Source organism: Heloderma suspectum, chromosome 5, assembly GCF_057233095.1.
Source record: "Heloderma suspectum isolate Gila_16-S chromosome 5, 16-S_ref, whole genome shotgun sequence".
NCBI lineage: Eukaryota > Metazoa > Chordata > Lepidosauria > Squamata > Helodermatidae > Heloderma > Heloderma suspectum.
Window position 1 is genome coordinate 19,587,318 of NC_139462.1, and position 22,150 is coordinate 19,609,467.

General features: G+C 42.9%; 1 protein-coding gene across 1 annotated transcript in view; it reads right to left on the minus strand.

Annotated features, from left to right (window-relative positions):
* PRKG2 (protein kinase cGMP-dependent 2) overlaps positions 1-22,150 on the minus strand; it is an 86,998-nt gene that overhangs the window by 32,049 nt on the left and 32,799 nt on the right. Inside the window, exons 5-7 of the mRNA XM_084860209.1 lie at positions 19,869-19,974; positions 14,106-14,169; positions 2,289-2,366 (exon numbers count right to left, since the gene is read on the minus strand). Of these exons, the coding sequence (XP_084716335.1) occupies positions 2,289-2,366; positions 14,106-14,169; positions 19,869-19,974 (248 nt within the window). The remainder of the gene's footprint in view (positions 1-2,288; positions 2,367-14,105; positions 14,170-19,868; positions 19,975-22,150) is intronic.

Consider the following 22,150-nt stretch of genomic DNA (forward strand, 5'->3'; position numbering starts at 1 on the left):
GCATCTGATCGGCCACTCTGGGAAGGATACTGCTGGACTTTTGGTCTGATGCTTGTTAAAATGTCTCGCAAAAGCCCACCTTATTTTCTCTGGGACCAGATTCAGTTGGTTCCCTGAGCAGCACTGAGTAGCGGTGGTGCATGATTGCTTGCCTTCTGTAAGCAGTCTGCACAAGTGTTTATTTCTGGAGCTTGCCAACTGGTAATGCACCATCTGTCTGTATTCCTGCATGATTGCTGATCTGTTTGTTCTCCATTCGTTAACACATAATTTTTTTTTGATTAAGTCTCTTCACCCTCTGTATAAAAAGAGAGGAAATATTTCTTTCTGTGTTAAAAATAATTATAATGAGGCAGCTTTGGCAGACTATGGCTGAGATCCAGAGAGTTATATTAGCCATGCTTAAAGGCCTAGGCACATCCAGTGGGATGATCTTTGACCTTTAAAAAGTAGATTAACCCTCCACCACCGCGCCATATCACAAACTACTTTTGAAACTTGATAACATTATTCTGTTGAATGCTTTACAGCAGCCTTCCCGAACCTTGTGCCCTCCAGGTGTTTTGGACCACAACTCTCAGCATTCTTGACAATTGGCCATTTTGGCTGGGGCTGATGGGAGTTGAAGCCCAAAACATCTGGATAGTACCAGGTTGGGGAAGGCTGCTTTACAATGGTACTGTGTGTCATATTTGTTTTTAGACATCCAGTGCTTGTTAATTAAGCATATACAAATTACAAACATCGTAAATAAATTAAAACAAATAGGTTAAATGAGACTCTGGCCCAAATTGCACACAACAGTAACACAGGTTTAGTTGTATTTTAAATACTGGATTACTGTGAGTGAACAGCTTGCTAGTTCACACAACTTGGGAGGCGCTAAACTAGACAGATGTGCTCTGTCCTTGATTAGTATTACATCCAAACCCAGAACTCTGGCTTGTCCCACCCCCGAGAAACCAGAGTTGTAATGTAACCCAGGATTTCTTTTATAGCTTACAACTCTGGCTTGTTGGAGACAAAACAAGCCAGAGTTTTTGGTTTAGACATGATGCTGACCAAGCCAAGCATGGACATGCCTGGCTTATTTAGCTCCTCCCACTGGCAAGAGGAACCAAGCAGGAGTGATTGAGCCACATGAACTAGCATGCTGACTTGCTCTTGGTAACCTAGGATTAAAAAACAACAACTGGGTTACCATTGCGTGTGAACCCTGCCTTTCTGAGTCTTTGACCAAGGGTGAAATGAACACATCCATTTGTCTCCCGAGGAACCATTTCATCTTCAGGAGATGATCTGCATGTTCTAGGCCTCTCTATTCCTATGAAGTATTGGCCAAGCCTGCTGACCCCGTCCCTCCAACATTCCCTGTTGGCTGTACATTGCAAGGGCAAAACTGCAGTGGTAGACAAGTAGTTTTTTAGGAAACCTTGTCTCCCATAATTGACTGTCATTGAAGAATATCTGTAAAAGCTTCCAGTGAATTCCAGAGTGCCCTGGAACACAGCTGGAAGCCCAATCTTTAGGTACTGAGCAACCTCACCTAAAGAAGGGGTTCAGACTTAATAGCCTGCTGGGTTGCTACCTTGGCCTTCTCGCGATAGGACTGCTATTGTTGCTGCTGTTAACATTGTTGCTGGTTTTATTGTTGGCTTTTATTGTTGTTTTTATTGTTGTTATGTTTTTAATCATTTTTAATATTTTAACTGTTTTATTGTGTTTTATTGCTGTAACATGCCTTGGGAGGGCTTCTGCCCTGAAAGGCAGCCAAGAAATATTTTAAACAAACAAACAAATAAATAAATAAATACTGTAAGCTTTCCCAGTGGCACAGAGAGTACGATGTTTGGATGCTGCAGCCAGATTCCTTAGTTCAAGCCTTCTGGAGCTTAACAAATAGTTATTATTACTGCTTATTGTTATTATTGAAACTTGTGTCATTTTTGGTTAGTCGCCCTGCGCATCAAGTGATTGAAAGGCAGAGTGTAAATGCCTACTAATAATTGTGCAGTTAACTAAAAAGAACACATGACAGAGCCAAGAAGAACTTGCTTCAGCCTGTGATGGAGGGGAGTTCTCTCCTTACTGGCCACGTCTCTACCAAATCATTCATGTGTAGGCTGGCAGCTTAGAGACTTACGTGGATGCTCAATGGCTGATTAATTCCTAATGATTTCACATCGACTTGTGGCTGTCATTGTAGTACTGTATACATCCTTGAAGCGGCAGATCAACAGTCTATTTTAACTGGAAAATATAGTCATGCATCTTTTCTGGCATCTTACCTTCCCTTTGGCTATAATGAAGAAGGTGTTTCCTTCCTCTCCCTCACGAATAACATAATCAGCTTTGTCATAGTATTCCTGTGGAGCAGAAAGAATGCAGATTATAAAAAGATATAGTGAGATATTTAGATCCAATTCAGGGTCCCAAAGGAAAACATCAGCATTTTACCAAGTGTGTTGGCTTTAATATACACAATTATTTGAATTCATACCAAACCCATGGCCAAGACTTAGATAAAAGGTTATATTATTTAATCCACTTAAACACAGGTAGATAGGAGTGTACACCTCCAAGCAGGGATAATCTCAGTGTTATATAACTACTACCTTGCTTGCCGATTTTCTGCATCAGGAGAGCAGAGTGCCTTTGAGCAGGAAAAATAATGCAAATTCTAAAAAGCCAGGGCTGAAAACGTTGAAGCTGCTGCTGGAACTGGAAGGAGGGATGGCAAGAGCCAAACAACCAGCCCCATTGCCTACACTGTCTTTGTAGCAAGCTGCTGTTAGTCGGCACGCTGCCATATTGCTGCAGCCTAAAGGGGAGGGAAGTAAAACAGACAAGTGTAGGTATGAAAAAGGTGATTTGGGGATGAATTATGTCAGAGTGTTTACTCTGTAAGTCAAATTATACTTGTCTGGGGTCCTACTTAAGCACATAGGTTTAAATCAAACTAGATGTGGTGAAGCCAAAACTTGCCAAATGTTAATCACGGCTGTCATCTGATTAAAGAAATCTTAGTGGATTGATCAAATTCATTTAAATCAACTACTTAACCAGTAACTGGCAGCAGGCACCATCTCAGAAAAGACATTTCCTTCCTTTGTGTGATGGAAGCAGGAATCCCACTTCTAAGATATAAAAGCTGCAGATGGCAGACGCTAAGTATGTAAATGATTAAGTAAAATAAATGTTAAAATGCATTGCCCAATTACACATGAATGCCTTTTTAGTCGGTTGAAATTATTTTTACTTGATTAATTAACCAATTAATCAAGTAAAGGTTGCAGCCTTATTATTTACATATAGGAGTTCAACAGAACTTTGCTTCCTATGGTCAATGGGATGGTTCCATACAGGGCCAGCGTCAAGGGTGGGATTGGCTGGGCACCTGCCAAGGGCCCACACCCCAGCAGGGCCCACTGACAAGAGCCCCCTGGATTTGCTCCTCCTCTTCTCTGTTGCAACCTGCTTGCTCACCTGCCTCTCACTCTGGCCCAGACAACAGTGGTAGTGAGAAGGAGGAGCAGCAGATGCCATGGCCTACTGGCTCACTGCCTGTCAAGCTAGCAAGCAGTAGCAATTATGACAAAGACGATGTGGAGCAATTGCTGCTAGTGACAATGGCGGTGAGAAGGTAAACTCAGTGAGGGAGGGGGCCCATTGAGGCTAACTTGCGAAAGGACCCTCAAAGAGCTGGAGCCGGCACTGCTCCCATATTTAGTCATTTATTTTATTTATTTATTTAGCTTATGGCACGCATTGCCAGGGAGTCTACAATGTTTTTACACGGTAGATGTTCAGGCGCCGGTAGTTGCTAGTTTTTGTTGCACTGATGCACCACAAGAGGGCGAGCTAGCTTTGCATCAGCTGGCCAGCAGCGTTCTTAGGGAAGTCGGCTCATCCGGGCTTTTACTCCACCACTCCTCCGCCGATCACAGCCAGGCAGATCAGTGTTTCCCTCCACCAAAATGGGGGTACCTATTCATCTACTCGAAGATGGTATGCTTTCGAACTGCTAGGTGGACAGGAGCTAGGGATGAAATGATGGGAGCTCACTTCCGTCACGCGGAGCTCGGCTCAAACCGTTGGAGTGTCGACCATTTCTGGCCAGCAAACTCCAGCATCATTAAGCCGCTGCGCCACCTGCATCCCATACTTAGAGTAGACCCACTGACTAACTGAAGTCCCATTGATTTTGATGGGTCTTCTCTAAGTACGATTAAATAGGGAAGCAACCCAATAAGATCAAGGACAGAAGGTGAGGTTCTGAATAGCCATCAATACATGTTTACTTAACCAAAAGTTAACAGTGACAAAGGTAACATGAATATTGTTGTTGTTCAGTCGTGTCCGACTCTTCGTGATCCCATGGACCATAGCACGCCAGGCCTTCCTGTCCTGCGCTCTCTCCCGGAGCGTGCTCAAGTTCATATTCATTGCATCCGTGATGCTATCTAGCCATCTCATCCTCTGCCGTCCCCTTCTCCTTTTGCCTTCAGTCTTTCCCAGCATCAGGGTCTTTTCCAGGGAGTTTTCTCTTCGCATTAGGTGGCCAAAATATTGGAGCTTCAGCTTCATTATCTGTCCTTCCAATGAGCACTCAGGGTTGATTTCCTTTAGGATGGACTGATTTGACCTCCTTGCAGTCCAGGGCACTCGTAAGAGTCTTCTCCAGCACCACAGTTCGAAAGCATCAATTCTTCGGCGCTCAGCCTTCCTTATAGTCCAGCTCTCACAGCCATACATTACTACTGGGAAAACCATAGCTTTGATTAGACGGACCTTTGTCGGCAAGGTGATGTCTCTGCTTCTTACTATGCTGTCTAGGTTGGCCATAGCTTTCCTCCCCAGGAGCAAGCGTCTTTTAATTTCATGGCTACAGTCACCGTCTGCGGTGACCTTGGAGCCCAAGAAAGTAAAATCTGTCACTGCTTCCATTTCTTCCCCTTCTATATGCCAGGAAGTGATGGGGCCAGATGCCATGATCTTAGTTTTTTTAATGTTGAGTTTCAAACCAGCTTTTGCACTCTCCTCTTTCACCTTCACCAAGAGGCTCTTTAGATCCTCTTCGCTTTCTGCCATTAGGGTGGTATCGTCTGCATATCGGAGGTTGTTGATAATTCTCCCAGCAATCTTAATTCCGACCTCTGATTCATCCAACCCGGCATTTCTCATGCTTATTTAACTCTGCATATTAGTTAAATAAGCAGGGTGACAATATGCAGCCTTGTCGTACTCCTTTCCCAATTTTGAACCAATCGGTTGTTCCATGTCTGGTTCTTACTGTTGCTTCTTGACCCTCGTACAGGTTTCTCAGGAGACAGGTAAGGTGGTCTGGTACTCCCATCACTTTAAGAATTTGCCACAGTTTGTTGTGATCCACACAATCAAAGGCTTTAGCGTAGTCAATGAAGCAGAAATAGACGTTTTTCTGGAATTCTCTTGCTTTCTCCATGATGCAGCGAATGTGGGCGATTTGATCTCTAGTTCCTCTGCCTCTTCTAAACCCAGCTTGTACTTCCGGTAGTTCTCGGTTCGCATACTGCTGAAGCCTAGCTTGTAGGATTTTGGGCATCACCTTGCTGGCATGTGAAATGAGCGCAATTGTGCGGTAGTTTGAACACTCTTTGGTGTTGCCCTTCTTTGGAATTGGAATGTAAACTGACCTTTTCCAGTCTTGTGGCCACTGTTGAGTGTTCCAGATTTGTTGACATATTGAATGCAGCACTTTAACAGCATCATCTTTTAGGATTTTAAATAGCTCGGCTGGAAGACTGTCATCTCCGCTAGCTTTGTTGTTACTAATGCTTCCTAAGGCCCACTTGACTTCACTCTCGAGGATGTCCGGCTCAAGTTCACTGACCGCACTATCATGGCTATCAGGGACATTCAGATCTTTCCTGTATAGTTCTTCTGTGTATTCTTGCCACCTCTTCTTAATCTCATCTGCTTCTGTGAGGTCCCTGCCTTCTTTGTCCTTTATCATGCCCATCTTTGCACAAAACGTTCCCTTGTGATCTCCAATTTTCTTGAAGAGATCTCTAGTCTTTCCCATTCTGTTGTTTTCCTCGATTTCTTTGCATTGTTCATTTAAGAAGGCCTTCTTGTCTCTCCTTGCTATTCTCTGGAACTCTGCATTCAGTTGGGTATATCTTCCCCTTTCTCCCTTGCTTTTCGCTTCCCTTCTTTCCTCAGCTACTTGTAAAGCCTCCTCAGACAGCCACTTTGCTTTCTTGCATTTCTTTTTCTTTGGGATGGATTTCGTTGCTGCCTCCTGAACAATGTTACGGATCTCCGTCCATAGTTCCTCAGGCACTCTGTCTATCAGGTCTAATCCCTGAAATCTATTCCTCACCTCCACTGTATATTCATCAGGGATATGATTTAGGTCATACCTGAACGGTTTAGTGGTTTTCCCGACGTTCTTCAATTTAAGACGAAATTTTGCAAGAAGCAGCTCATGATCTGAGCCACAGTCAGCTCCAGGTCTTGTTTTTACTGACTGTATGGAGCTTCTCCATCTTTGGCTGCAAAGGACATAATCAATCTGATTTCGATATTGACCATCTGGTGATGTCCATGTGTAGAGTCGCCTCTTGTGCTGTTGGAAAAGAGTGTTTGCTATGATCAGCATGTTCTCTTGGCAAAACTCTATTAGCTTTTGTCCTGCTTCATTTTGTACACCAAGGCCATGCCTGCCTGTTATCCCGGTGATTTCTTGATTTCCTACTTTAGCATTCCAATCCCCTATGATGAAGAGGACATCTTTTTTTGGTGTTAGTTCTAGAAGGTGTTGTAGGTCTTCATAGAACCGATCAACCTCAGCTTCTTCGGCCTCAGTGGTTGGGGCATAGACTTGAATTACTGTGATGTTGAATGGTTTGCCTTGGATTCGTACTGAGATCATTCTATCATTTTTAAGATTGTACCCCAGTACTGCTTTTCCCACCCTTTTGTTGACTATGAGTGCTACTCCATTTCTTCTAAGGGATTCTTGCCCACAATAGTAGATATGATGGTCACCTGAATTAAATTCGCCCATGCCTGTCCATTTTAGTTCGCTGATTCCCAAGATGTCGATGTTCAATCTTGCCATCTCATGTTTGACCACCTCCAGCTTACCTTGATTCATTGATCTGACATTCCAGGTTCCTAAACAATATTGTTCTTTACAGCATCGAATTTTCTTTTCACCACCAGACACATCCACAGCTGAGTGTCCTTTCGGCTTTGGCCCAGCCGCTTCACTCTTTCTGGCGCTACTTGGAAATACCCTCTGCTCTTCCCCAGTAGCATATTGGACACCTTCCGACCTGAGGGGCTCATCTTCCGGCGTCATATCTTTTAGCCTTGTGATACGTTCCATGGGGTTTTCTTGGCAAGAATACTGGAGTGGGTTGCCATTTCCTTCTCCAGTGGACCACATTTTGTCAGAACTCTCTGCCATGACCTGTCCGTCTTGGGTGGCCCTGCACGGCATAGCTTATGGCTTCACTGAGTTACGCAAGCTTCAAATACACCTACATAATAGTGTATGGTTTTAAACTCTCAGTGCCATAGAAGGCTAAGAGGACACACAAGTCAAGAAGGTGGATAAGAATGCTACTGTCTCACCTGAACAAGAACAGAACAGCAACATGAAACTCCTGACTCCATCAGATACAGCCAAGTCTAGTGCCACCTAACAACTAAACTATATAATGACACTCGCTACACAGTGCAAATGACACTTGCTACACAATGCAAATGACAGACCATAAAGAAATGCTGAAGTTCTAGTACTTTACAATATCAGTTACTGATTCCTATTTACATAAGCAATGAAACAAGAGGATTATAAATGCAGGCCCTGAAGTTTCTTAAACTTCTTCAGGCAGGCATATTTGGGTACCAAAAGCAGTTGCTAAATTAGGCAGGTTTACTGGACTTCCAAAGCAAGGGATTTAAACAATATTTAAGCCAGGGATCAAAAGCCCTTGCATAAAGGCAGTAGGTCTTATAAATCGACCCCCCCCCCCTTTAAAGAATGTATTTCTGAGATAATTTAGTTATCTCTATATTCCAGTGAGGCTGGAAAAAAGATGGAAGGTCTGTCATAGCATGAGTCTCTGGCTGTAAGTCATCCTTCGCAGAAGTGTTCCAGTTCTCCATCAGAGGGGACTTTTTAGCCTCATTTCAAGGTTGTAGAGGGGCTTAACCTATTGCCCATTGGCTCATGGCCAAATGTGATTTCTTAGACGGCTTCCAGACATACATATCTAGTACATGGTGCTCACTTATCATGGACTCCCATGATAATCAAAGAGAAGAATTTTCTTGAGATATGCTAAATATATAATTACCCTTACCATATGCTAAATATATAATTACCCTTACCATTCATGTAGTAATCTGCCTCTCTTTTAAGCAACTACTCATAGAGATGCTCTGTGAAGTCAATTTGGTATAGCTGAATGGTTATTTTATTTTATGGTTATATTAATAACAACAACAACAACAATATAATCACATGTTATAGTATTACAATTGTTATTTTATTATTTTATGGTTATTTTGTTTTGGTATAGCTTTCTTCAGAAATGTGAAATCATATAAGAAAAATCCAGGACTGACTTTTGCACAAGGCAGGGGAAGCGGGTCCCAGGAAGCTAGGGGAAGAGGCTATAGTTGTTAAACAAAAGGGACAATCAATATAGAGATACGTAATGGAAAAGAAATTCCACCCTCAACATCAGTATTTTGGTTACTGCTAAAGGACAAGCAATGGAAGTTTCTAGTATATTATTAGTCTTTAAAGTGCTACAGGACTCTTTATTGTTAAGGAAATGACTCTATCCTTGAGTGAAGATGGGGTTGAGAAGAGGAAGGGAAGAATAAGAGAAAATAACTGAAAGTTACATTCCTACTACATTCTTGCTGGAGATTGCAATGTCATAGGGAAAACAAATTGCATAATCTCACGTTGAGGCTTTTATGGCTTACACAAGCACCATCAACCTAACTCTGATCAGAAGGAGAAACAGGAGCCCTCAGATAAAGGCAGTGTCATTTTCTCTGGAAGTGTGACACAAAGCACAAAGGTCTGAATAGGAAGACAATTAATTCCCCCACCACAGAAGTGCTTCTTTCTTGTTGAGAAGCAATTAACAGCACAGTGCAACTGTTTTCTTTTGTGCCTTGTATGTCCAAGTGAGAGAAAGGTGGGATATAAATACATTTTTAAAAATACATATTTTAGTCTTCTAAATTTCAAGTGCAAAGAGTAAGAACAGCCAAACACAGCCTTCCCTTTCCCCCCCTCAAGCTCCTAATGTTAACTATGTAGCACTCAACAAAGATATGTTCCAATTACTCCTTCCTTCCCTTTTGCTCAGCACTCAATTTATCATGATAGTCATCACTTTCTCCCTGAAAAATCTCCCCATATTTAGCATTAGCCTCCCATCATCTTCTTCTATACTAGGGGTGGTTAGCATGGCCAATATTCTGGGATTATGGGAATTGTAGTCCAGGAACTTCTGGGGGAGTATATATTCTCTATTCCTATTCCTTTAATGTCTACATTTAGGGTGCAATCCTATCCATGTTTAGACAGAGAAAAGGCCTACAACTCCCAGCATCCCCCAGCCAAGCATACTGGTTGGGGAATGATAGGAGTTGTAGGTCTTTTTCCTGTCTCAATATGCATAGGATTGTGTCCTAAGTTGTCTTTAGCAGCAAGCCAGCCTGAAAGTTTTCCCATGAACCGTCATGAGATGGGCATACTTTATTTATTTATTTAATTTCATTTCTATACAACCCAATAGCTGAAGCTCTCTCTCTATAAGAGAAATATGATGGTGAAGCGTGTGAGTAGATAGAATGAGCATGTTTTGGCTTTATCCCAAATGCATTTGCCCCGACAGATACAAGAAATGCTGTGACATTTATTTTGTCTTTAAAATGGTTCAGTAACTCACTACTATGAGACGATAACTTTTCAAATTATTTCTTTATAATTGGCACGTCAACTATTTCCTTGTGCTGACAAACACATCCCTACCAAGAGTTCATCTACAAACAGCTACAAAAGGGTAGAAGAAAAAGTTTGCTAGCTGATTAACAACAACCACTTACATCCCACACTTCTTTTAAGAATCCCAGGCCCTGCCTACATTACATACTTTATGTTGATTCTATGCCAGATAGGTCCCCTGAAAGAATCTTGGGAACTATCATTTGCTGAGGTGCTGAGGACCTCAGCAAAGGTCCCTCCTCCCCACTCCCTCGTAGAATGTAATTCCCAGGGTACCCTGGGTAGAGGAAACTATCTAAATCAGATAATGTTGTAGTGTGGATATGCCCTCAGAACCTTCCCAAGCTCTACATAGTCTCCCATCTAGGCACTGAGCAGGCCTGCTTAGCTTTACAGTGTAAATCATGTTCTTTCAGACTATTTTCTGGGCCCCATTGCAACAGTAGAGAAACTGAGGCTAACACAAAATTAGAAGGGATCCTGAGGTGAATATAGGAATATAGGAATTTGCTTTATACTCTGTCAAATACTGGCAATACCAGTGGTGAAGAACCTTCAGCCCAGGGGCTGAATCTGGCCCTCCAGGGTTCCCCAAAAGGCCATGCCCCCTTCCCCTGACCACACCCCAGTTCTACCAACCACCAGTCATTAGGTGGTTTCCCAGCTTTTATGCAGGTTTTCCCCATTCTAAAAGGTAATGGGGTACCTTTAGGATTGTGTCCTAAGTTGTCTTTAGCAGCAAGCCATCCCTGCTAAGTTACAGGCACTAAGAGCGTTAAGCTAAAATATGCTGGTATTCTGGCCCTGCCTTTTTTGCCTTTGGCCCCACCCACCACTGGAATGCGGCTCCCAAAAGCTTCTCCAAAATGGGTGCTGGCCTTTGGGCTGAAAAATGTTCTGCACCCCTGGTCTATACTGACTGGAAGTGGCTCTCCAGGGATTCAGAGAGGGGTCTTTCCCAGCCAAACCCAGAGACGCATAGTTTGTGCTCCTCTCACTGAGTTACAGCCCTTCCTCCTAAAAAGAAAGAATAGTCCACAGGCTCTTGTGTGCCCCTCACGGGCTTCAAACCCACAGCCTTGACGTTATTTGCACTAGACTGACCGAGTTAGCCAGCCAATGGAGTTTTCTTGGATCTTGCGCGGCCTCCTTGTGGAACTGCTGTGATTGTGGCTCAGGGGCAGAGCACGTACTTTGCATGCTAAAGCTTCCCTGATACTGCTAAGGGTGCAGTCCTAAGGGTTGCGCCCTCGATGACTGTAAGTCCCTGAACTCGGAGGGTTACGATCATCCTATGAAGGACGGGAGGAGGAGAAGAGGCAATCTTCGCTTCCCTGTCCTCCCGCCCTGCATTTTATTTTTGCTGGATGGGCTTTTTTGCCATCTACCTGGGGCACATTGGAGAGGGAGAGAAGGAGGCTGGAAGATGCTCAGGGTAGCTCATATCCTGGCCTCCCCGGTCTCTTCCCCTGCCCACCAAAATTCCTCCCTTTCCCCTTCTCCGAGGTCAAGTTCCCAACTTTGGAGAGGCAGCCGGTGCGGTTCTTTCCATACCAGCTGCAAGGGGGAGTGGGTTGGATCTCCGAATCCCCCCTCCAAGTGTGGAGTGCTGTCTCCAACCTTGGATCAGAGAATCTGAAATATCCTATGGCCCCTCAGACACTGTCTAGGGACCACAGGATTGCTCCCTAAAAGTCCCAGGTTCAATCCCTGGCATGTCCAGGTAGGGCTGGGGAACATTAATGTCTGACATTTTAGAGAACCACTGCCAGTCAGTGTGGGCAATACTGAGCTACAGGGCTGGCCCTACCATTAGCAAGAGTGAAGCAGTCACCTCAGGCGGCAGATGTTGGGAGGTGGCAGCAAGGTGTTGAGGGGAGAGCTACGCCCCCTAAGTTAGCCTGAAGACTTCAGGGCCAGTGGAGGATACTGCCCTATTATGAGTGTTGAAGACAGATCCATCTGCCAGTCCAGTTGGCTTTTGTAAATGGAATGGGAGGGGGTGCCATCCTGTCCTTTGCCTCAGGCTGCAAAAAGTCTTGAGCCACCATTGCTGAGCTAGATGGACCAATGGTCTGTCTCAGTATAGGGGGGCAGCTTCCTATGTTCCTGGTGACCCTAGAAATATTTCAGTCCCAACCAGCTGCCTGGGTTGCTGCTTATGAAGTCAGACCACTTCTACAAACAATCTGTGCACTGGACTATTGTTTCAGTGTAAGCACACTATTGTTGTAGGTGTATAATTTGAAGACAGGCAGTAGGTCTCTTTAGATTTCCCTGCCAAATGGAAGGAACATGTTGCAAAGGACTAGCTCGGAAGAAATTCAGGTCACTCACACTAGGCATTAGCTTTGCTAGCAAAAAGAGAGAGAGAGGAAAAAAAGCAGATAGGAAAAGCAGATAGGAATCAGCAGGCGAATGCTGAGCACAATCTCACACAAAAAACATTTTAATATATCTCAAATTACATTTCCTCATCACCAAATTACTATGCAACACTCTTGTGCAGAAATAAATTCCACTGAATTAAATGGCATATTTACTTCCAAGTAGATTGTTTTCAGGACTGGTGATGAAATAAGCTAAATTCGTTTCTTTTCCTTACCATGTGTTCTACTGGAGCATAAAGCTATATTGCTTACATAAGAATAACTTGCATAATAAACCAATATGCCCAGAGCAATCCCAGTCAACCCTTCACATATAAAACTGTCTATTCATTTACACTGATAAATACATAAGTAAGAGCAAAGAAGAAAAGAAGAAAAAAAGAAAAACAATTACTGGTAATACTTTCGGTTTCAAATAATTATTCCAACTCCAAGACATCATTATACTTTAAAAGTATTACTGAAGAAGGGAGACACTAGTGTGCAGAGGATTCTGACACTTATTTTTGAAAGCTATGCATTACTGTTTTTATCAGTCACTATCACTAATATATTCATTCCTGCTATTTTACAGATGTAGGAGTCTGGGTTTGTTCCCTCAAGCTTCACAGCAAATATTTTTACTGATACGTACCACAATTCAGAGAGCTATTTTAGGTGCTCCTACGGGCTTACAGAGTTTTCTTGGAACAACAGACCCCATTCCCAATATACTCTGTGGCGTGGGTACAACTGTTTGAGAAACAGTCTCAAACAGAGACCGGATGGTAGTCACTTTTCTGTTCTTACTATACAATTGCTTTCTTTACAGATTCCCTACATAGTCCTCTATCACTTTTTATGCAGTTGGGTGATAGCATGTTTGAATGTTCTAAACATAAAAGGGGGGGGGAACAATTCCCCTGTATGGAGACAATTAGCACATCAAGCCAGGGAATAATCTTGACTTTCCTACTAACACACTAAGTTTCTACAATCAGGGAGCAGCCTCATGCTTCTGGACAGTGGCGGCTGGTGGCTCCGATGTCAGTGGGACGGTGTATCCGCTCTGGGTTCCAGTCAGAAGGAGCTGTCCAAGGTGCAAAGCACCTTGGACAGCTCCTTCAGAGTTCTGACTGGAACCCAGAGCAGATGCACTGACCCACTGACATCGGAGCCACCAGCCTCCACCGCTTCCGGAATAAAGTTGTTTCTCTTAAACTTCAGCCACTTAAGTGCAAGATTTGCCATCTTTACCTGATGCAATTTATTTATTTATTTAAAATTCTTTCTAGGCCACCTTTAAGGGTGGACGGACCCTTGGTTATGTGTGTAAGTGCTGGTGGCGGGGAGCTGCCAAAAACTGGATCATGCTAAAGCATACATTATAAACAAACGGGAGCTCAATAATGCAGTTTAGGAAGTCTTTCTAGGGAGTTTTAACATGGACAACATAAACACAGTAGATTGCACTGTGAATTTGTTCTGCTGAATTTTGCGCTTACTTAAAGTGGATGCAAATCCAATATGTTTTATAAAGTGCCCCTTGGTTAGCTAACATGCATTTGGGCTCTGAGGTTTACCAGAACACATTGTAATGAGTAACTAAACTGTTAGTGAACAGCTAACTTAATATGGCTTTGTTCTACAATGATTTTGCTGAAGGTTTAAAACTGGATAGAAGAAATCTCTTTGGAGGCCTAGGCACTTACCACTTCCAAGCAGTCTATGATCTTTGTCAGCTTATCTTCAGGTAAATTTTTCAGCAAAGACACACTTTAAAAAAAGAAAACACATGAATTTAATTCAATTTGTGTACAGAGTTTCAGCTTTCTTTTTTTAAACTGTACATTAGTTATCACTTGTAGAACTGGATTCTTCAGTTATTGTTACTCACCCTGATCCAAAAGGATATTATGCATGAGAAATCTCAAATAAGAATGATCTTTGATCCTCCAAGCAACAATGAAAGTGAGTGGATAAAGGTCAAGTATGGATTATTGATGTAAGGCAGGGGTCCACAACCATTTTGGCCCCGAGGGCCAAATCTAGTTTTGCCCAGGTGTGAGAGATGCACACACTGGGGTGGGGTGAGTGTGTCTCTCTCTCTCTCTCTCTCTCTCTCTCTCACACACACACACACACACACACACACACGGGTGGAATACATTTAGTCTATCTAGTCCAGCATTCTGTTCACACAGTGACCAATCAGATGCCCACAGGAAACCCACAAGCAGGACATGAGTACAACAGCACCTTCCCACCCATGTTCCCCTGCTGCTGACACTGGTGAATGTAAATAAATTTTAGTCATTCTAAATTGGCATGCATGTATATCCTTCTGAAACTTTGCTGGTTTCTTACTTAGGGACAACTGTAGGCTGTCTGTAATTTTCAGAACAATGGTTCACAAGGAAAATAGGGAGATAAGTATGTCCTCTTTTGGAGACCTCAAAATGTCAAGGTCACCCTTGCACAAAAACCCTTGTGGCTAGCATTCTGAAATTTGGCAGACATGATCTCCTCTGATGGGGCAATGAATCCTGAAATTTTTATCCAATTCTTCCAAGGAATAAAAATGCTATTGGCAGTTCCCTTTAAAAGAAAATCAAAATATAAACCCTGCACCTATTTTTCTGACATTGGGCAGGTGCAATCCCCTTCTAGGGGGCTACTATGCCTGAAATTATCATCCAGTTCTGACAAAGAGAAAAAAGTTAGTTTTTTTCTAATTTCCCATGGTAGTCAACAGGAAGCATAAATACTCATTTTTCCAAACACTGACTCAGTTCTGGCGCTGAGCTGAAGTGGTCCAACTACAAACTGGCCTGAGGAGAGGTAGAATGTTTTCCAAAATGCTGAACTGGGGTCTGTTGAAGTGCGGTGGGGGGTAAATTATAGTAAATTTATAAGAATTAGAAGGATAAGAAGGCAAAGTACAAGAGATTTAACAGAACGGGAAAAATTTGTAGATATTTATCAGTTAGGTGATAAAGGTACAATAACTCAAATATATAAAATTCTGATAAAGCAGGAGATAAGGGGGAATGTTACAATAAAGCAGATATGGGAAAGAGATATTGATGAGGAGATAGAGGAAGAAGACTGGAAACAACTTTTACATAGATTTTCCTTTCAAGCAATATCCACCAAAATAAAAGAAGGTGGATTAAAGTTGGTTCAGAAGTGGTATTTGACACCAGTTAGCAAAATTAGTTAGCAAAAGTTAGCAAAAACTAACGTAAACAGTTAGCAAAAAGTTAGCAAAAATGAGTAAGAATCTATCACCTTTTTGTTGGAGAGAATTAATGCTACTCAAATACATATGTGGTGGGAATGTAGGAGGGTTAGATAATTCTGGGACAAGGTATTTCAAGAAATAGAAAGAATTACTGATCAAGAGATTTGTAAAACACCAGAATTAGCTTTATTGAATATGTTTGTAAAAGAAAATAGAGATTAGAGAAAAAACATTAATTAGTTTCTTGTTGACAGCCGAGAGGCAATTAATTGCAAGTAATTGGAAGAGAGCCCAGATGTAGGGATGTACGAAAGTCACTTGCCTGGTCTCGCAGCTTTTTTCGCGGTGGGGGGGAGGCGCTTCGCTTCTCCCCCCGAAGTTCAGGCCGGGGGGGGAGGCTTCCCGCCTTGCCCAGCCGAAATTCAGGCCGGGGAGAAGCGCCCCGTCTCACCCGGCCGCGAACTTCAAAAGAAAAGTAAAAAAAAAAAAAAAGGCCCGTGATAGCCTACGTAACGATTTACGTAGCCTATCACGGCTAGATCTGCAAAGTCAGCCGTGATAGGCTACGTTAATCATCACGTAGCCTATCACGGGTGACTTTGAAAAAAAAAACCGCGTACGCAAATGGCGGCCCCCATAGGGAGCCGCCATTCGCGTTCCTTATTTGGTCCCTGTAGTCTACGTAAAGATTTACGTAGACTACGGCGAAAATAAGGGCAATGCTATTTGCTATTTGCGTTACCCTTATTTTCGCCGGAGTCTACGTAAATCTTTACGTAGACTACAGGGACCAAATAAGGAACGCGAATGGCGGCTCCCTATGGGGGCCGCCATTAGCCGTACGCGCTTTTTTTTTTTAAGTCACCCGTGATAGGCTACGTGACGATTAACGTAGCCTATCACGGCTGACTTTGCAAATCTAGCCGTGATAGGCTACGTTAATCGTTACGTAGCCTATCACAGGGGCGTGTTTTTTTTTAAACTTTTCTTGTAATGGGGCGGCGGCGGCAGCCGATCGAAAGACCGGCTGCAGCCCCCGCCCCTGACAAAGACCTGCCGAACCGCCGCCTGGACCCGCTGCCGGGAGGGACATTTGTGAAAGTTAAGTCCCATCACGGGGGGGGGGGGGGAGAATTTCTCCCCAAACAACCTTCGGAGGACCGAATGCATTGGCACTCGGCCCCCCGAAGTTTCGGGGAGAAATTCTCCCCCATCCCTACCCCGATGTTGACAATATCTTTGTGAAAAAAGAAAATCTGGGACATAGCAATAAATGAAAAGTTGGCATAGAAGCTAAGAGTGCAGAGAGGAATAAAGAAAGAGACACCTTCACCTTCAAGAAGGATTGGAAAAAAAATACACAGATTTTATTAAAAAAGAGTAGAATGGAACAACTTTGATAGAAGCTTATAGAAATCTGTGGGACTCATGAAAAGAAAAAGCCAATAAAGGAATGGAACAGGATGAAATGATATATGACCCAGGAACAGAGAAAGAAAATAAAGTAGGGGAGAAGAAGAACCCTGAAACTGTTTGAGTTGGGGGAGGGACTGGGGAGGGATTTTGAATTAATATGAATGGTTTTTTTGTAATTTCTTTTGAAAAAAAAGAATATATATATATATATATATATATATATTTTAAAGTGGTCTGACTATAAATTGGCCTGATCAGAGGCGGGATGTTTTCCAAAACACTGAATCAGGGTCTGAGTTGAAGTGGGGTGGGGTGTCAGTGCACACTTATATATATATAATATATATATATATATATATATATATATATATATATATATTACACTTATACATATATATATATATGTATGTATGTAATCTATACACACACACACACAAGCACACCACATACACACACCACACACACATTAGAGATGTGCTTAGACTCGGATATTTATATATATATATATATATTCAAATTTGTGTTATGGGCCTGTACCCCAGATCTTTTAAGAAACTAGCAATGCCCCTGGTTTTGTCAACGCCATTAGCAATGCCCAAGCAGCAATCTGGGCTGCTTCTCGGTCTCTGGGGAAGCAAAAAGGCTGCAGCGGCCTTCTCACTCCCCCATGACCCTGACCTCATCAGTGTTTTCACGTCACTGCTTGAGCGCCCTAGATTTTCTGCCATTTATCTCCGATCTCTGAGAGAGATCTCGCAGAAATCGGAGATAAACAAGGAATGGGAAGTGCCACCATGGGGGCAGATGCATGGGGATCTGGCAGGCTGCCAGAAATTGCTTGAGGGGCTGCATGTGGCTGACAGGGTGCATGTTTTGCACCCCTGATGTAAGGTTTAGCAGTAGTGCAGGAGAACCACCATAAGCTAAATTCCCCCCTCCCAAATTTTATTTATTTTATTTTTATTTATTTCATTTCTATACCGCCCAATAGCCGAAGCTCTCTCAAATTGTTTTCGCACACTGTCCTCTATGGTTTGAGCAGCACTGTAGTTATAACAACATACTATTTTATGCTTAAGCTACCTGTTTTTTTAAAGGAGGACTGTGATTAAACAGGCAAAGTAAACGGGGAAGGGCGGGACTACAAGACAAGGATCAAAAATACGTGCAAGTTAAATTTTCCCAAACTATACAACTGCTTTCAAGACATAGGGCGAAATCCTAAAGTGTTTGTCTGCCAACAGAATGGAGCCCGCTGGCGAAGCGGACTCCCATTCTCCCTGCACCCCTCCCCAAAAAATCTGCTCTGGAGGGATAGGGGACCCTCCAGAGCAGACTGGGTGAGGTACAGGGTGTAGGGAAAAGGAGAGTAAGTCCAAGTTCCACAAGTGGAAGTCTGCTCGAACAATTTTGTATAGAACCCACATTAGTGTGTAATTTAATTTTTTTTTAAATTAAAAATAGACCAAATTGAAGTCAGTGAATGGCCAAGGTTGACTTGCACATACATCACCCACAATCAGTGACTCATTAAGTCGGTAACTGCTAGAGCTGGGTTGTCCATGTTGGAGAGCATCCATAGACACCTCTCTTGACACCTGCCAGGCTCCCTGACTCTCCTGATTTCTATTTTATTTCTTTAAAATTGTTTAAAAGTTGTTTTAATATTAAAAAAAGACTTTCAACTGGGAAGCTGGCATGCTAAAAAGCAGAGGGGTGCCCTCCAGCACCATCTTTGTTTGAGTTCCCAAGAGTGGCTTTGTATTTTGGAGCTTAGACCCAGCTCTGCATTATACTTGGGTTCTTGGGCAAATTCCTCTTTTTTTGGCTTCATCATTCTGCCTTCTGGGAAATTGAAGTTTTGTGACTGGCCATGCCCACCATGGCAGCCATTTTGTGCTCATGACATCCTCTCAAAATTCCAAATGTGCCCACCGACCCAAAAAGGTTGGGGGCCCCTGTGCTAGAGCAACAGGTAGCTTGCAATAATTTTACTTTCCAACTTGTTCCAATGGTTCCTCATCTCGATTTAGTGATCAGATGATCAGTAATAATCTCAGGTCTCTGCTCACCATTAGTAAGGTGCAGATAATGTACCTGCCCAGATGCCTCCTAAAGGTGGTATATATGTATGTATGTACGTATGTATTACATTTCTATACTGACCAACCGCCAAAGTTCTCTCTGCCCATCTTAAGAAATGACTTGTTGGGGATGAGTTTAAGCCTCTTGAGGTGTCAGACAGCTCAGATTCTCAATCAGAGTTGGAACAGCTAGATCAGAGCCCGGGGAGGACCTTCCCTAGAGAGCCAAGATGCTGGGAGAGATTCCTCCGAAGGCCTTGACAAAGAGATGGCTCAGGATGAGTCCCGGCCCCCTCCCTCCACTGCGAGAACTCACGTTTCCAAGGGGGAGGAGGAAGAGGGGCATAACTTGAGAGATGCTAGGGTACGTCGCAAAGCAGGAAAAGTTAGGGACAGGGCTCAGACACTCCACCAAGATAGCCACTCTTGGAAGCTAATGTGGGAGGAAGCCATCCTAAGGGAGGGGCATCACCGTGAAGCAAGCTTGGCCATGAGGTTCATACCCAAACTGCCAGCAACTTCTCTACTTTCTGGTTCATCTCCTCTGCTTAGAGAATGTTGATTCATTGTTTAGGGCCTGGGGCAGTCTGAGAGTTTCCTGGAATCTGCATTTGTAGCAAGGCTAGTCTCTAGCAAAATAAAGTTCTATTAGTCTGAAGCTTTATCTCTTTGTGGTGTTGATTGCAAAAGGCGATCCATTTCGACATGACTTGAGCATATGCTACATTTACCTTCTGAGGAAGTTCCTGTATTGTTCGTGTCTTGCTTGTGCTGTCCGCCTCATGATATTTTGGAAGACCTCTCTGTCTAATGCCCATGTTTTCACACTGGTGACAGCTTTAGGAAAAAGGGGGAAAAAACAAAATGGAAAAGCCAGACAGTTCTATAGCATACAAGACTCTGCCCATCAGCAATGAATACCCTGAAGGAATCACATTCACTGATGTTGTCCATGCAACTGAGAATATGTTCACACTCACAGTGGTATTTTTGCATCACCTTTTTATAGCAGGAATTACCACTAAAGTGTTGCTACCAGCTTCACACCTTGTGCTATTACATGGCATTACACTGCAACTGCCTATCTTTTATCTTGTTGACAATTTCCTTCCGAAGGCAGCTTTAAAATACTGTAAATATATAAATACAATTACCAGCAGCATTTCAGAGAAAAGATGCATACAGCCATCCTCCACAGCTCCTTACCCAGTGAAAGACAGTATGGAATAGCATCTGGAATCTCCATAGAAACAGCTGCTATGCACTACTGATATTCAAGATTACTAGTGGCATGATGTAGTGATGTAGCAACCTTTCCCAACCTGGTACCTTCCAGATCTGTGTGGACTACAACTTCCATCAGCCCCAGCCAGCATGACTGAATTCAAGTCCTCCACTTCATAATGACTCTCAAGTGGGTAACATTTAGCCACTTCTTATCCCTCAGACTAGGTTGCTGTGAGGGGGGAAAATGGGATAACCCCTTGCTATGTCACCCTGAGCTTTTTACGGAAAGAACAGAATACAAATAAAATGAAGGTCCTTCTTAATAGTACTGTTTGGAAGATTTCTTTACATGTTCTGCAGCTTTTTATCACCCTTGAGAAACAACCCAGAATGTATTGGGTATATTTATGTGTGCAGAAAAATCAAAACTTTTTAAAAAGATGTAATAAGCAATGTCAATCAACAATACATAATTTGATTGCTACTGCTGATGAACTAAAGCTGTTTTCTATGGAGAGTGTTGATTGCTAAAGCAGTATTGACCTGTAGCATTGTTGATGACATCTGGCATACACTCCCCTTTCCTTGGGAGAAATCCACAAGTTCCCTTTTCTGAAGTGACAATGTACAGAACCATTTTCAGGGGAACTAGACTACGGGAGATACTCGGCTGCTGCCTCTCTGTATCTCTCTGCTTCTTCTTCCTCATCCTGTCTACCATAATACTGTCACCATACTGTGCATTTCCCCACCAAAGTTGCATGGTGGGGCAAAGAGACAGGCACACAGTATAACGACATTGTGATGTTCTTGCCCTGGGTTCTACCTTCTCCAGCTTCCACCTGAGCAAACTGAGAAGAACCGCTTCCTCAGGACGTCTGCCTCCAGTGGATCAGTTGTCCTCACTGACACACCAAGCTTCAGCCCCTTTTACTCTCTGGGTTAAAGAGACACCCAATATGCCTAATTGGTTCCCTTCACTCAGTACAGGAGAAGTAACAAGGAAACATGTTTTTCTAATGGTAGTGCAAAAAGACGAACCAACATGTGGGATTTTAAAAACAAATACAAAATTTAATAAGAGTTATATATTATTATTAATCAATCTATGCTTGGTCCTAACCTACCTGCCTACCTACTCTACCCCTTCTAAATCCTATTCTCAAAACTCCACTCACTAGATGTAGCTTCCTCATTCCCTAAGGCCCTGTCCGTCCTCTAACTGTCAGTACATTCCTTTTATAACCTCAGAATCCTCACACACACACAAGTTCCTCCCACCTTTCACTCACTCTCTACACTCTACTAACACTATCTTACCTGGGTCACATTTAACAATGCAAACACATACATTACTATAACAGGCATGTATTACAGATGTCATACGGAAGCTCTGTGTCTCTAAGGGTGCTTCCAGACACATCTTTTATTGTGGAATTGCCCTCTCTCATTCACGGAAAAATACAGGGGGTCAAGATGTCATCATCTTCCATTTGTAACCCTCCCATAATTTCCCAACATTTCTTCGGTCTTTTTTCTTACCACAAAAAAATCTGTTGAGGAAAAGATGGAACAGCTGCACAGTGGCTTTTGATCAGTAGCTCTAAGAGCAGTCCATCTGGGAGCACCCAGAGAAAGTCAGAGAAAGACACACAGGGTGCTTCCAGACAGAATGCTCCAACCGCTAAGTCAAAAGACACTGTGGAGCTATTCCACCTTTCCCTCCTTAATGGATTTTTTCTGGTTAGAAAAAAGACATTAGAAGAGGTGGAAAAAGACAAGAGGG